General features: G+C 40.6%; 2 protein-coding genes and 1 pseudogene across 13 annotated transcripts; 1 reads left to right on the top strand and 2 right to left on the bottom strand.

Moving 5' to 3' along the window:
• ngrn (neugrin, neurite outgrowth associated) lies at window positions 1-2,122 on the bottom strand. The gene is made up of 3 exons (XM_034209127.1): window positions 1,676-2,122; window positions 1,336-1,446; window positions 1-694 (listed from the first exon to the last, which is right to left on the bottom strand). The coding sequence occupies exons 1-3, from the start codon at window positions 1,897-1,899 to the stop codon at window positions 106-108; spliced, it is 924 nt and encodes a 307-aa protein (XP_034065018.1). The 5' UTR covers window positions 1,900-2,122; the 3' UTR covers window positions 1-105.
• Window positions 2,123-2,853: 731 nt separating this feature from the next.
• nfyal (nuclear transcription factor Y, alpha, like) lies at window positions 2,854-13,426 on the top strand. 12 transcript variants are annotated; one of them, XM_034209288.1, is made up of 10 exons: window positions 2,863-3,014; window positions 3,762-3,875; window positions 4,077-4,160; window positions 5,056-5,202; window positions 7,584-7,715; window positions 7,809-7,911; window positions 8,019-8,182; window positions 8,878-9,051; window positions 11,203-11,316; window positions 11,436-13,426. In XM_034209288.1, the coding sequence occupies exons 2-10, from the start codon at window positions 3,795-3,797 to the stop codon at window positions 11,499-11,501; spliced, it is 1,065 nt and encodes a 354-aa protein (XP_034065179.1). In that variant the 5' UTR covers window positions 2,863-3,014; window positions 3,762-3,794; the 3' UTR covers window positions 11,502-13,426. The 12 variants fall into 12 exon arrangements, with proteins under 12 accessions (XP_034065182.1, XP_034065187.1, XP_034065179.1 ...); XM_034209290.1 differs by having other exon boundaries at window positions 4,077-4,163; window positions 8,019-8,164; XM_034209284.1 differs by having other exon boundaries at window positions 4,077-4,163.
• LOC117541849 lies at window positions 6,718-7,395 on the bottom strand (annotated as a pseudogene).
• Window positions 13,427-13,656: the final 230 nt, after the last annotated feature.

Genomic DNA, 13,656 nt, shown 5'->3' with positions numbered 1-13,656 from the left:
TTTTTGTCACATGATTTTTATTTAATAGCAATGTTATAATATATCGTTTACCAAGTCACTGAGTAATCCATTACTGTACATGAAACGGTCCAACGCAGGAAGCCATCAGATTCGATACAGAAAGTTTCCCTCTGCATCAAAGAAGTCATTGCCATCTTGCACCACAGGGCAAGCCTCTAGTGTTTCCATAATCTCTTCAAGTTCTTCTTCTGTGAACAGCCGTCCATCCCAGCTTTCCTCGTCATCTTCATCTTCCTCTGTTGGATTTGTGTTGTAAATGCTGTCCTCTTCTATTGATGTTGTCACAGGGATGTCATAACTAACATCAGCTCTGAACTGGGCGGGCACAAGAGAAAAGGGGGAAGGACTCTTAGTGACTAATCCTGAGCTTTCACCACGAAGCATCACAGTCTTGTCAGCCACAGGCACCACGGCAGATTCAACATTTCCAGGTTGGAGTAGCGCTGTTGTGCGGTTTCCAGACAGTTTCAGCCTGTCCTGCCCTGCTGCGGCTCCTGAAGGCAGCACCTGCTGACCGAGTCCGGACAATGCTCTGGTGTCCTGTTTGAACTTTTTTTCAGGAGTGGGGAGAAACTTGGTCTTGAGGACTCTCCGGATGACATCAGGGCTGACAGAGTATCCCTCAGCCAGACGCTCAACTGTCCACTCCTCTGGTTGCTCCTGCTTCAGATATCTGAAAAATAAAGTATCACTTTAAACATCATTTATACAAATACTGTGAAGACAGAAAAACTCATCAAGAGAGTTGTTAAACTGAGATTACAAAGGAGTTTTTGGATACCAACTCACCAAGACTTCCATGGCACAGTTTTGAGTAAATAAATCATGTAACAACTTCTTATTTTTTTAAGTTATTACATGACCCTTTTAAAACATACCTGCAATTAATAATAACACTATCCTATGAAAAAATATCAAGGAAAATAAATCATCCTTCTTGGGAAAATATGCAGTCAAATATCTTCATGAAGCAGGACCAGATAACCTTTAAATGTCATAGAACTGCATTTAATACTGCACATAAGCAAAATGTGATTTTTCATTCACATAAAACATTATTTATTTTAATTAACTCCACAACTTAACTTATAGCAACTAAATGTTCAATGTATCCTTAGGGTTTCTTGAATGTTGATACACATTTCACCCGAATTGAGAGAAAAATCCAAAATATCATTACCTAAAAAAATAATTTGAAGTAGGCTACATCTATAGGCTTTTGCAAGGTTCCATTAATTAAATAGGAGTTTTACTTATATCCAGGCGTCCATGACATAAACTGGGAGTTGTGCATTAGTATTGAAAGACCCTCACTTGATCTGCTCGATAGCATCCCAGGTGAGCTTCCTCTGTGGAGCTCCTGGTGGAGTCATCTGCCTTCTCAGTATGTGATATTTCACAGTCTTCTGCTTTTTTCTCTGCTCACTGAAACACATGGGAGACATGGTTATATTTTAGGCCATTATAATCCCAGGCTCCTCCAACAATACAATATACTTACTCTAGGACATACAAATATGTACAAAAAAAGTGCGAAGGATATTGATGCAAGTAAAATGCAGGAATACGAAGTTATAGGCAATATAAAAAGACAACCAACATAGCATTGTATATTATGTTGTTTATTTCATGGTGGAATAATGTTGACTCTTACTCAAACAAGACCTGGAGTTTGTCCTCCACATCCTCCAGCTCCATGTCATACATCTCCTCGCTGTCTCTCTGGGCTCTGTTGGGAACCTTGTCTCTGCGCACATGACTCTGTGCCTTGTTCAATGCTTTGCTCGCAAATCGACAGCTGGTCATAGAAACAGAGGGCATCACTGAGCGAGCACCGAGCCTGTAGAGGAGGGAGAGGGCCTGCAGAGGTCTGGCCATGCTCACAGTCGCTGTGTGCTCCTTTTTCAGATAATGTCACGAGCTTGTTAAGCCAGAGAGGGAGACACACGTTAAGTGACACACAATAACGCACGTCCAGAAGTCAAACTGTCCACATGTTCATAACAATTAGATAACTTGCTTGTTCTGTTAACTAAGGTTAACTCAACAAGAATACCTCCTCCACTGTCATGCCACCATCCCAGCATGAAACTCTTGCATGGACTTCCGCAAACATGACTGTAACTACAGGAAGGCGGCGCCGTTCTGCCACCTGCCGGAGTGGAGGTGCAGTGTTGGTAAGTGTTATTTAGGAAAGTAGGGCAGCCAGGTACCGAGTACAAGATACATGGAAATGTACTAAATGTGCAAGGTAATATACACAAAAAAGTGTAATTTCATATCAGTACTTTTGGATTACTTTAAAAAGAAACATTGAAAATATTGCACCTTACAGTAAACCACAACATTATGAGAATGTTTTCAATACAAATTTAAAATGTATTTGACATGTAAAGCATTAACAGTTGGTCAAATAACATTGGAACAAATTACAGGGGTACTATTTGTTCTAAAATATATATTATTTGCTTTTCATGGGTTAATATCATTGGTTATCATAAAACATGATTGTTTGTATTTTTAAATATGCTATATTTCAAAAAATCTTTATCAATGTCACTATAAAGCATTTGCACATTTATTTAAAGGTTAGCTGGGATGAATATAGTCATTGTTATTGTAATTTTTCATATTTCATAGGAAAACTATCAACACATTCAGAAAGTATGTGAAATTGATGGAATGTGAAGACCGTAGTTATTTATTTATGTCATTTTATTTATAAACTTTCTATTTATTTTTACTTTGTGACAACATAGCAGCCCAAGGGAGCTGTAAAAACCCAGCCCTGGTAGCCCAGCGGCGCCCCCCGCCGGGCGCCCCGGGCCCTGCACGCTGTCCCCGGGTACTCGTGTGTCACGCAGCTGCGCACCTCCTCCCAGGCTCAGTTGTTTCATTTGCGCCATTTTGTCCGCTCACTTTGTTGATTGGGCTTTAGCGAGCTGTACTGGAGGCTGGAGCCAATCAGAGGGAAACCGGACAGTGAAGATACGGTAAGGGAAACCCGATTGAAGGCATTCGCAGTTGTCAGCACGGATTGGTTTGCCATGGACCAACCAAATTACTAACCCGGCTAAATGCAAAAAAATCGAATGTCAGTATTATTTCGACCACTGTGTCCCGGACCGGTTAGACTGATAATAACTGCTTGTTTTCGGCTGCTGTGAGGAAACATGATCTGTGGTGGTCGACAAGCCTTAGCTAACGTTAGCTGAAGGGAATCTCAAACAAAGGGCGGGTTGAAAAAGCCAACGTCCTCCCATCAGTAGACGTCGCCTGGCAAATTATCATTATTTTTTAGCTAACCTCATACTAAACGTGCACCTAAAGGTAGCTTTTTACCGCTTGACTATCCTCCCTTATTTGCTTTTTTAGCGTTTACCACGCTGTTCGCTAGCTGACTGACGCTAGCATTTAGCTCCCACGACACCTAGCACAACACCTCGTTAAACCAAGCCAGCAGCTGATATCAAACAATCAGTCCTTTAATATCAATATCCTTTAAATGTCAGACATTACATTTGACATACGAGGATTAGTGGAAATATAAAAGGCCGTGCCTGTTTTAAATATTGTCTAATCAAACAATGAGTTGGCAGCACTAACCTTAGATATCGTTTGGAAACCCCTTGTTTTTTTCCATGGGTGATATGAGGTTGTGAGATGATGTACAAATACAAAAATACATGATTAAGAATCATAGATTTAATTCAAGCTCATACTGTATGTGTTTTTCTTAGGTTTTCAGAGAGATTTTTGACAAATAACAAGCCATGGAGCAGTACACCACTGCCACCACTTCTAATGGGGAGCAAATAGTTGTGCAGACTTCCAATGGACAGATCCAACAGCAGGTAACAGGATTTACTCTGAAAAAACGTGGTTTTGATAAAGAAATGTCTACAACACTTGCACTGTATTCGATAAGATCACAGGTAACAGGCACCCACAATTAAAGCGTTCCAGTGGATCCCAGACAAAGCCTCTCTTCCTCATAATTATTTTTATTATTATCTGAGACTGTATTGTCCTGTATTATCCTGCCTTGCCTGCAGACACAGGGCACAGTGACGGCTGTGCAGCTGCAGACAGAGGCGCCAGTGGTGACGGCCTCAGGCCAGCAGGTGCAAACACTCCAGGTAGTGGTGTCAACGCCGCCGCCCTGTCAGAGTTACAACCGTGTTACAGCCTACCAGTTGCATGCTACAACCAGGGCTGTGTTTCATGACCCATCTCTGTACTGTTTGGTTCATCCTCCCTCCCTAGCATGTTCTAAAGCTGCCTGAGCTGCATGTTCCTCAGCACAGTTTGTTGTGTGTCAGCCTCAGGTTTCCTGCTCTCATGACTCCTCTTTGTCTGAGTTATGTTTGTCTCTTGCAAGATATGCAAGTCAGATGTTGTTCTACCCAGTGAGGATGAAATCTATCTGAAACACAAGCCTTGTGGATGTGTTTTGAACTTAGAAGGACCAGCATGGATCCATAGTCATTACTCGCTGTCACTTCTCATCATCTAGCTATATTTTCCTTATTGTCTTGTTGTGGCATAATGGCAGTAAATTCCTTAAACTCTGGTATTTTTCCATGTGGTACAACTGCGGCCAAAGGCTTTCAGTTGTCTTTTGCAGTCACTCATTTTATATTTTATAATTGATGCCAATTGGACCTCTGTATTCTTCAAGTTGGATATATGCATTCAAATTAATTCGATTTATTAAGCAAAAAAACTGAACAAAAAACATGATTTACCATTTGGTTCAGTATCAGTATTACAGTAAATAAATACTGATTACAGGCAGGTATTTCACAATTGTATGTTAAGGATAAACTGTACATTGAGTTTGGATTTACTATTGAACTGGATGGTTTCATCGTTGTATATAGCAGAGCAGCAAATCATCAAATATTTATCCATGGTGGGGTATCCTTGATGTTTCTGATTTTAAATCATTTGTCTTGTTAATCACACGTCAGTGATATTGAGGTAACAAACACTGGAAGTGGTGCTGTAACAGCTTTCTGTATCTCTCTGTAGGTCCAGGGACAGCCTCTGATGGTCCAGGTGAGCGGCGGGCAGCTCATCACATCATCAGGGCAACCCATAATGGTGCAGGCCATGTCGGGGGGACAGGGTCAAACCATAATGCAGGTCCCTGTGTCTGGAGCTCAGGGGTTACAGCAGGTAAGAGATGAGTCTTAGTTATTTCAATATGTTGTACAAGGACATTGTGTTCTCCTGTAATATAATTGGCAGATTTAAACATGACCTTGCTTTCAGTTATTGAATAGTTCCTGTACAAGTTACTGTTGACAAATGATTCTTACTTGTGAGTTTTTTCCCAATTTAAAGTGCCAAAAAACTAATTTTTCCTAACAATGTGTTTACCCAAAACGCAAATCTAATTATCGCCTTGCGTTACTTGACTAGTTTGACTGCTGCATAGGTCCATTCACTTGAGCTAGGCACGGGGGACAGAAGGATTTTATTATATGTACAGCACTTTGGCTCGACCAAAAATCGTTTATAAATGTGCTATATAAATAAAACTTGATTTGATTTGGGGCTCACCTCAATGTAGATACTAAAATTGAATAGTCCTTAAAAAGATCTTGAATTTCATGGTTTTTGTTTTTTCCCCCAACTTTTTTTAATCAAAGAAACATGACACTGTCACAATAAATAACCATGCTTTTTATACTGCTGATGCTCACTTTCAAGGAAACAAAAGAGGAAAATAAGTCACTGAGATGCCCTATATATGGCCAAAGTATTTGATCGAGTCCTGCGGGATGGGATCAGTGACGAGCGGTAAAGCTCCCCCCTAAATGTTCTACACCAGCAGGACTGAGTGTGAGCAGGTCCTTGATACGTGGCTGAAAGTGATTGCTCTGAAATGAACAAAAAACACAGCATTGCAAACTCGAAACAATTGTGAAATCCAGAGTCACTATTTTCTGCTGGTGCCGTGCAAAACTGTTCAGAAGATTTTCCACCAACACACTCAACAGAAAAGACTGGTTCCCTACGGATATAACTGGGAGTGCTTCAGTTGCTTGCCGAGCTTCCAGGTGTCTTTCTTCACTGATTACAAGGTTATGTTGAACTGAACACTGAACATCACCACATCGTTAGGCCAAATAAAACGCAGCAGAGAACATGCAAAGAGATGTTATGACCTCCAGGGCCCTGAGCTGGCTCTCAGCTCCTGTCCCACTAGGACTAGGATGTTGTGCCAACCCTAAACAACAATCTTAGTAAAGAGAAAAGAAACAGGCCATTCAGAGGGCTTTCTCGTAAATCACAAAGCATATAAAGATATCTCCATAGAGTTGTAAACCAGGCATCATTTGTTCTACAATGCCATGTAAGAAAAAAAAAAAGTATATCCCATTGTATTTTCAAATGTACACACATCTATTTACAGATAACTTCTGTGCAGATGTTTGTGTGATCTTACCTACATTTACCAATTAAAAACAAAACAAAACCTCTTAATTAAAGCATCTGAGAAACTGCTCAGGAAAAATCCATTATATTGCTCTTTGCAGAATACTATCCAGTCCAGTAGATGTAATACAGCAAGACCAGGGCCAACCATTTTCTGGAGAGCGAATGGTGATGTACTGTGAGAGCAGTATGCAGGACTTCCTTGGCATTGTTTAAAATGCAAAAAGGCAATGGTGGAATGGATGCTGGGGGGGGAGCTGATGTTATGACAATGGGAGTTGGGGATCCTCACACCTGTCTACGTTTTAGTTTTCTATGGAGCAGCTCTCTCGCCGTTTCCACATCCCAGGATTTTGAAGACAATGCTGCTACTACTGCATTCTGCAACAGAGTTTATCTATTTTGTGGTTGGAGTCGAGACAGGTGCGCCTGCAAAGACGTGAGACCACTGCCTCGCTGTCTGTTTATACATTGCTGGGTTCTTCTTGTATTGGTTTGCTACGACTGCATCCTTGAACCTTGATCATTGTGTTCTGCTGCAGCAAGGACAGCCTGTAGAGACCACAGCACCATCCTCAGGGTCATAGATGCTACCCACTGGTCTTTTAAAGTGTCCTGACAAATTGCTCCTGTCACATAACTGATATTAGGGTGCCAGATCTTAGTGATGAAACGCACCTTTGGTGGCTTGAAAGGATACGTTTCTGGGATTTTAATTTCAAGCTGAAATCTGCCACCTTCATATGGTGTATCTGGAGGACCTGCTATCTCCCCCCTCAGCTTTGTGAAGTTTCCATCCACCACTTCTACTCTTATCTGGTTTTTACTTGTCTCTTAGCTTTTGAGAACTTCTCTGAACTCCTGCCTGACCTGTTAGCCATGGCTGTGTCTCCTTGAATTTCATGTTGAGGAAAACGTGGGAACCATTATACAAGCAGAGGATAGTAATTATATGTATGGGAAAAACACACTGAGTTTATGTAAGCAGATGTAGGAACATATTGGATACACTAAGTTCCTTTGTGTGAGTGTTTTAGGTCACTGCAGTTAAATATAAATGAGACACAATGTTGAGATGTTTCTGAATCTGTGTGTGGTCCTTTTTCCGTGTGTAGATCCAGCTGGTGCAGCCGGGTCAGATCCAGCTGCAGGGCGGTCAGACCATCCAGCTGCAGGGCCAGCAGGGTCAGCCCCAGCAGATCATCATCCAGCAGCCCCAGCAAGCCACCATTGCTGGACAGAACCAGGTACTACATTCTGACCAGTTTAGTGGCAAATCAATTTAACAAATCGTTAATATGATTACTGAGTATGTGCTCTCCTACCTCGTGGTCCCTCAGGGGCAGCAGATCAGCGTGCAGGGCCAACAGGTGGCACAGACGGCCGACGGACAGACCATCGTCTATCAGCCTGTCAATGCAGATGGCACTGTCCTGCAGCAGGGTAAACTCAACTTTCTCGTACTTTTCTGCCTTTGCCTGTGTATACTTTACGAACAGGAGCACTGCTGAGTTGTGATTTTGATCCGTGATGATAATCCCCTCTTGCAGGAATGATCACAATTCCAGCTTCCAGTTTGGCCGGCGCCCAGATTGTGCAGGCAGGCGGTGCCAACACAAACACTACTAACAGCGGCCAAGGCACTGTGACCGTAACCCTGCCTGGTAACATGGTCAATTCAGGTGGAATGGTCATGGTAAGACCCGGTGCAGAGGTATCAGACTCTTCTTACCATTGTATTTAGTTTTTTTATATTTTTGAATCTAAACTTGTGATTTGGTGGAGGTCACTTTTTTTCAGAGCACCAAATGTAATTTTTCAATCTATAATTGTTTTGCTAATCATAACATATTTTTGTCTATCCATTGTGAATCTGTAGAAATTGGGTGTAGTTTGTATGCGAGTAATCATAATCTGGATGTGATTAATTCATTATTTGGTGATACTTAACTTTGTTGTCTGAATCAGTGAATTTTATCAAAAAGCTGACATGAACATTTTTTATTATATCTAACTTAAATTAACTTTGTTGAACCATGCCAATACATTCAGTGAATATTACTATGTTTATTCAAAGCCCCCAACTACATACATTTTTTCATATTTTGCCTGAATAAACCTCTTCTCAGGACTTTGAAGGCATTTGCAGAACATGTTAGATTGACAGCTCCCTTACTTCTCCTACACTTGTTAGGGCAGAACAACTTACACATTTTTCAAGATATTTTGACCTCATGCAATTCCAATCATTAGTCTTCCCAGTGTCACCCTATGGATGTCTATAGCTAGAATGACTGAGATCACCTGTATATGCAAAGTAACTACTTCTTTGTGTCAGCAAATAATTGTTTCCTTTCTCTGCCAGAGGCTAAAACACGGTTTCCCTGTGTGTATCTCTCCCTCTCTCAGATGGTGCCTGGCGGTGGTGCAGTTCCTACAATGCAGCGTATCCCCCTGCCAGGGGCCGAGATGCTGGAGGAGGAACCTCTCTACGTCAATGCCAAACAGTACCACCGCATCCTGAAGAGAAGACAGGCTAGAGCCAAGCTCGAGGCTGAGGGCAAGATCCCCAAAGAAAGGAGGGTAAGGACAATTAGTGGTCACCATGCACCAAACATGCAAACACATTTAAGAAGGGCAGCTTGATCATGGCCAAAATGATAATCAAAAATATTTTGATCAGTTACAATTAATTGATATTTTCATTGCACTTCCACAGTTAAAAAAATACAGCACCTCTTTAATTCATTCTCATTTAATAAAGGTAATTTCTTACTTGCACATAAGACAGTCAGTAAAATAAACACCTTACCTCTAGTGCAGTGTTTCTCAAAGTGTGGTCCGCGGACCAAAACAACGGATGTCTTTTATGAACATTTATCCATGCTGGAAGTAGATTTAGATGTTTTAGGAGTTAGATAGAGATTATTATCTAATATATGCATCCAATGAAGCATTGCATGAAGTCTGTTGATGAATCAGAGGCTGTTGTTGGGGCTGCAAAAACTTGTTTGTATTTGTTTTTGTAGGCAGGCCAGCCAAATGGTCACCAAGGTTCATGTTTTAATAGCATTTTTACAAAAAAAGCCCAGACGAGCCTAACATGTGAAAAAATTGCTTAGACCTCAGAGAGTTAAACTTGGGCCTGCGACCATAGTTTTACTGTATTTTGTTTTGAAAATCCATAGCGGAGGTTTATCTCGTACTTAGGGGTGTAACGGTTCACAAACATTTCTGTTCGGTACGTACCTCGGTTTTTAGGTCACGGTTCGGTACGTTTTCGGTGCAGCAGAACAATTTATCACAAAACATAAAATGTTTTTTTTTTTTTTTTTAATTATTATTAAACTGTGAATAATGTATTCACTCAAATAAATACAAAATATAATAAAATAAGCATTAAGGTGCAGCATTTCGATGAACTGAAGTAATCTGTATTTGAACTGTACTGTACTAGCACCTAAGCAGCCAGTTTGACATTAGGACTTGCTTGTCATTGTATTTTCATGTTTTTTTAAAGAAAGATGATCTTGTCCACATTGCTTGCTGAAAGGGCAGATCTGCTGGCACTAACAATGTCTCCTGCTGTGGAGAACACCCTCTCTAGGGACAGAGGTAGCAGATACAGCCAGGTAGCGCTTTGCTAACATGGCAACATAAGGATATTTGGTGTTTGTAATAGCTTTGGCTCGGTCTGAACTCTCTGCGAGTGGTGGAGGCTTACATGCTAGTGGGAGTTGGGTTTGCACTTCAGTCTTTTTTCTTTTGGTACCGGTGATATTCACGTTCGGGTGATGCCTTTTCAAATGAGTGTGCAAGTTTGATGTATTGCCAGCCGCGTAACCAATTTTAGTTGAACAATGCCGACAAACCGCTTTGGTTCGGTCCACCTGTCTTTGTCCGTCATCCTTGTACGTAACTGCGAAACCAAAATGTTCCCAAACCGGAGACTTCAATGATGCTGGAGGATTTTCGAGCTCAACTTTATCTGCGTTCGCCATTTCGACAGTTCCTCAAATTACTGACTAAATTTGAACGCATCCCTCTGACCAGCTCTCATCGTATGCCTCTCGTCCAATGAAATGACTTGGTCGCTCTATGACGCGTTGAACCCAATGTGAGCAAATTACTCTGAATGCTGCGACGCAGCACCTGAGATTACTTCCAAGAAGTTGTTCACGTTCTCAATTTTTTACGTTTAACGTTATATTCGTTCGGTACACTTCTTTACACATGTGTACCGAACCGAAGGGCCCGTACCGAATCATTTCGTTACAGGTACGTATACCGTTACACCCCTAGTCGTACTACATGCGGTGTATTTTACATATCTCTCAGTAGCCAACAATCTGTGAGTCTGTTGGCTCGGATATGAACTCCGTAATAAATGTAGTCTACATTTTACAAGAGGTATAAAACCTGTGAGCATTTTAAATCGCATTTGAACAAAAATATTTATATAATCTGTATTTGTATTATTGATTTAATGTGTGAACGAGGCGATGTAGAGAAGGTTAAACTGTCATTATTAGGCTGTAATTTTTGTAAGTGTTTTTTTTATTGGTTAAGTGGTCCTTGGTATGAAAAAGTTTGAGAAACACTGCTCTAATGGTAGTTAACCATGTACTGGGTGGAAAGTACACAAATGTGTTTTGTTTTCTGAGAGTATTTTTAATAACCTTTGGATCAGCACTGTTGTATATGTGTCATGCTCTTGTACTACTTATTTTCTAGCAAAAGTACCTTCACGAGTCTCGCCACCGCCACGCCATGCAGCGCAAGCGAGGCGATGGAGGACGTTTCTTTTCACCTAAGGACAAGGAGGAAATGGCTTTGGCTCTGGCACAGGTAAGAAATAATACATTTTCATCTAAGAACGGACAAACTTTCTCTTGTATGGAATTAGGGCATGAAACGCCTCATGAATTATCTTGCTGACCTCACTGATCCTTTATCCTCCTCTGCAGCAACAGCAGGAAGCGGCCCAGGCAGCAGGAGAGGAGACGGTGGCTCAGATGATCCGAGTCTCATAGCACCGCCGCAACACTTCTGCCTGTGAACTCTGCGCTGCCTGAAACTCTTCATCCCAGCTAACCTGATCTGCCGCACCTTCTTCCCTCACTTTTACTCTCTCCTGCCTGATTGTCATATGCCAAACGCCAGCGCCACCACTAGATCTCTTCTGATATCTCTCCCTTCCTACACTGGTCTTCCAGGCAGTTGACTGTGTGGCTGCTTCTCTGAAAGGGAGGGTCCTTTCCTTCTCCGCCTATCTGGTTAAGTGTTTATAAACAGGTTTTCATTTTCATAAGGATTTGTTCAGATTACTGAAAATGGAAGTTATGGGTAACTAGGGCTAATCACACTTCAAATAACCTCTGTGAAGCCTTGTCGGACCCCGTTAACAAAATCCAATTTGCTACCAGTGAATAATTATTGCTTTTTAATATTTTTTGTAAATGGTACAGATTTATTTTCAGAGACACTCATTAAGCATGGATTTAACCTTTTATGTGATGCCATATATTTCCCTTTTTTTTCAACCCATTTACGGTGGGGACGGACTCAGCATCATAAGTCCAACCTGTGTCCACTGAGCAGAAAATGAAAAGAGAACTAATGTGAACATATTGTACAGAAATTTGTTTCCCCCCCTCCGTGTGTATCTGGTGTACTAATTAGTTTTCCCATTTCTGTGGATGCATTTTAGACAGTGTCTGTAGAAACACAATGACTAAATGTTTAATTACATTACACATAATATCCATGTAGTTACTTCCTTATTGTTCTCAGTTGTTTTTTTTCATTGTAGATAATAGATTTTTTTTACCCATCAAATGCAGTACTGCAATGTTTTGTTCTTTTTATAATGGAAAAAAGGGTAAAAGATTCATGAAACCTATGTCCATTAAGTGACTCAAGGTTGTTTGTGGTTACTTCTTCAATCCCAGTTTTGGCTAGTTAAGAAATCCTTTGAATTATATCCATTGGCATGCTGTAAAAGTTGTAGTTCAATATTTTGCTTTTGGGTAGTTTAATCAACATAATATATATCATTTTTAGAAATAGAGTGTGCTAGAATTACGAAGTAGCCAGAAATATAAATGCTCAAGTTAAGTACAAGTACTCCAAACTAGTTTTAAGTACAGCACTGATAAATATTTAATTGATATTCTGATTTATTTAGACTACACCAAATGGTAGAAACATAGAATAAAAACAGTAGTACAAAGGTAAACAGAATAATAAATATCTTATCAAGTAATTTGAAGAGAATGAACATTATTTGACAAGCATCTTGTTTACAAAATAGACTTGGTTTATCTGTCTGCAAAAATGTTGTCAACCAGAAATGTTTTCGACTCTCAATCTAGGGAGGTTGTGGCTCAGTGGTTAGTGCGCTGATCTTCGGATCACGGGGGCACTGGTTCGAATCCTGCTGCAGTCAACATTCCACTGTGTCCTTGGACAAGACACTTCACCCTAAATTGTTCATGTGGGAATTGCCCACAGTATTGAATGTATATAAGTCGCTTTGGACAAAAGCGTCTAACAAGTGACATGTAATGTAACCATGGGTGTTTGTTCACATTCAAACAAACTGATATTTTTTCCCCAAAAAGTTATTACATAAATGGCAAAACATATGATTATTTTCCAGATCTTTTTATCCTACTGCATTTTTATGAATCTAGGTATTAGAAACTCAAAAGTACAAATAGCTTGGACATGGCTCCTGTTTTTCACAAAGGAGACACTTTTCAATGTTAGTCCCCTTTCGATTTACAATGCAAGTCACATACTCTGGAGCTCCACTTCTGCAGGAACCTCTGCTCTAGATCAATGGTTTTAACCAAATTATTACCACCATTCAAATTGTAAATATTTGTATTTCTGTTAAAAGTGGCATAACAATTTAACATAATTAAATAAATGTGTCTCCCGATATGGGACGAAATCCTTTGGTCTGTTCTCTGAGCTACATCCCAGGTTTACCACTGTCCCGAGCAGGCTCAGCCAATCAGACGCTGTAGATTATAGACGTATCACAGCAAGCCAATCACAGTGAAGGAGGCGGGACTTGTACTCAGCCTCCACTGTCAAAGCCAGGGTCATTTAAAAACATCAGCTATTGAAACAGAACATAAAGGTTACACTTGCACCGACTCACAAGTAGAAACAAATAAA

The sequence above is a fragment of the Gymnodraco acuticeps genome, unplaced genomic scaffold (assembly GCF_902827175.1).
Source record: "Gymnodraco acuticeps unplaced genomic scaffold, fGymAcu1.1, whole genome shotgun sequence".
NCBI lineage: Eukaryota > Metazoa > Chordata > Actinopteri > Perciformes > Bathydraconidae > Gymnodraco > Gymnodraco acuticeps.
The sequence above is the reverse complement of the archived record's forward strand: the minus strand, read 5'-3'. Positions and strand labels throughout refer to the sequence as shown.

Bases quoted from the DNA above. Each gene is read 5' to 3' on its own strand.
- ngrn (XM_034209127.1), bottom strand. From the start codon at position 1,899: ATGGCCAGACCTCTGCAGGCCCTCTCCCTCCTCTACAGGCTCGGTGCT. The intron at 1,447-1,675 runs GTAAGAGTCAAC...CATGTGTTTCAG, and splicing joins AAACTCCAGGTCTTGTTTGA to TGAGCAGAGAAAAAAGCAGA. The intron at 695-1,335 runs GTGAGGGTCTTT...TTTATTTTTCAG, and splicing joins GATGCTATCGAGCAGATCAA to ATATCTGAAGCAGGAGCAAC.
- nfyal (XM_034209284.1), top strand. From the start codon at position 3,795: ATGGAGCAGTACACCACTGCCACCACTTCTAATGGGGAGCAAATAGTT. The intron at 4,164-5,055 runs GTGGTGTCAACG...ATCTCTCTGTAG, and splicing joins AGGTGCAAACACTCCAGGTA to GTCCAGGGACAGCCTCTGAT. The intron at 11,317-11,435 runs GTAAGAAATAAT...CCTCCTCTGCAG, and splicing joins TGGCTTTGGCTCTGGCACAG to CAACAGCAGGAAGCGGCCCA.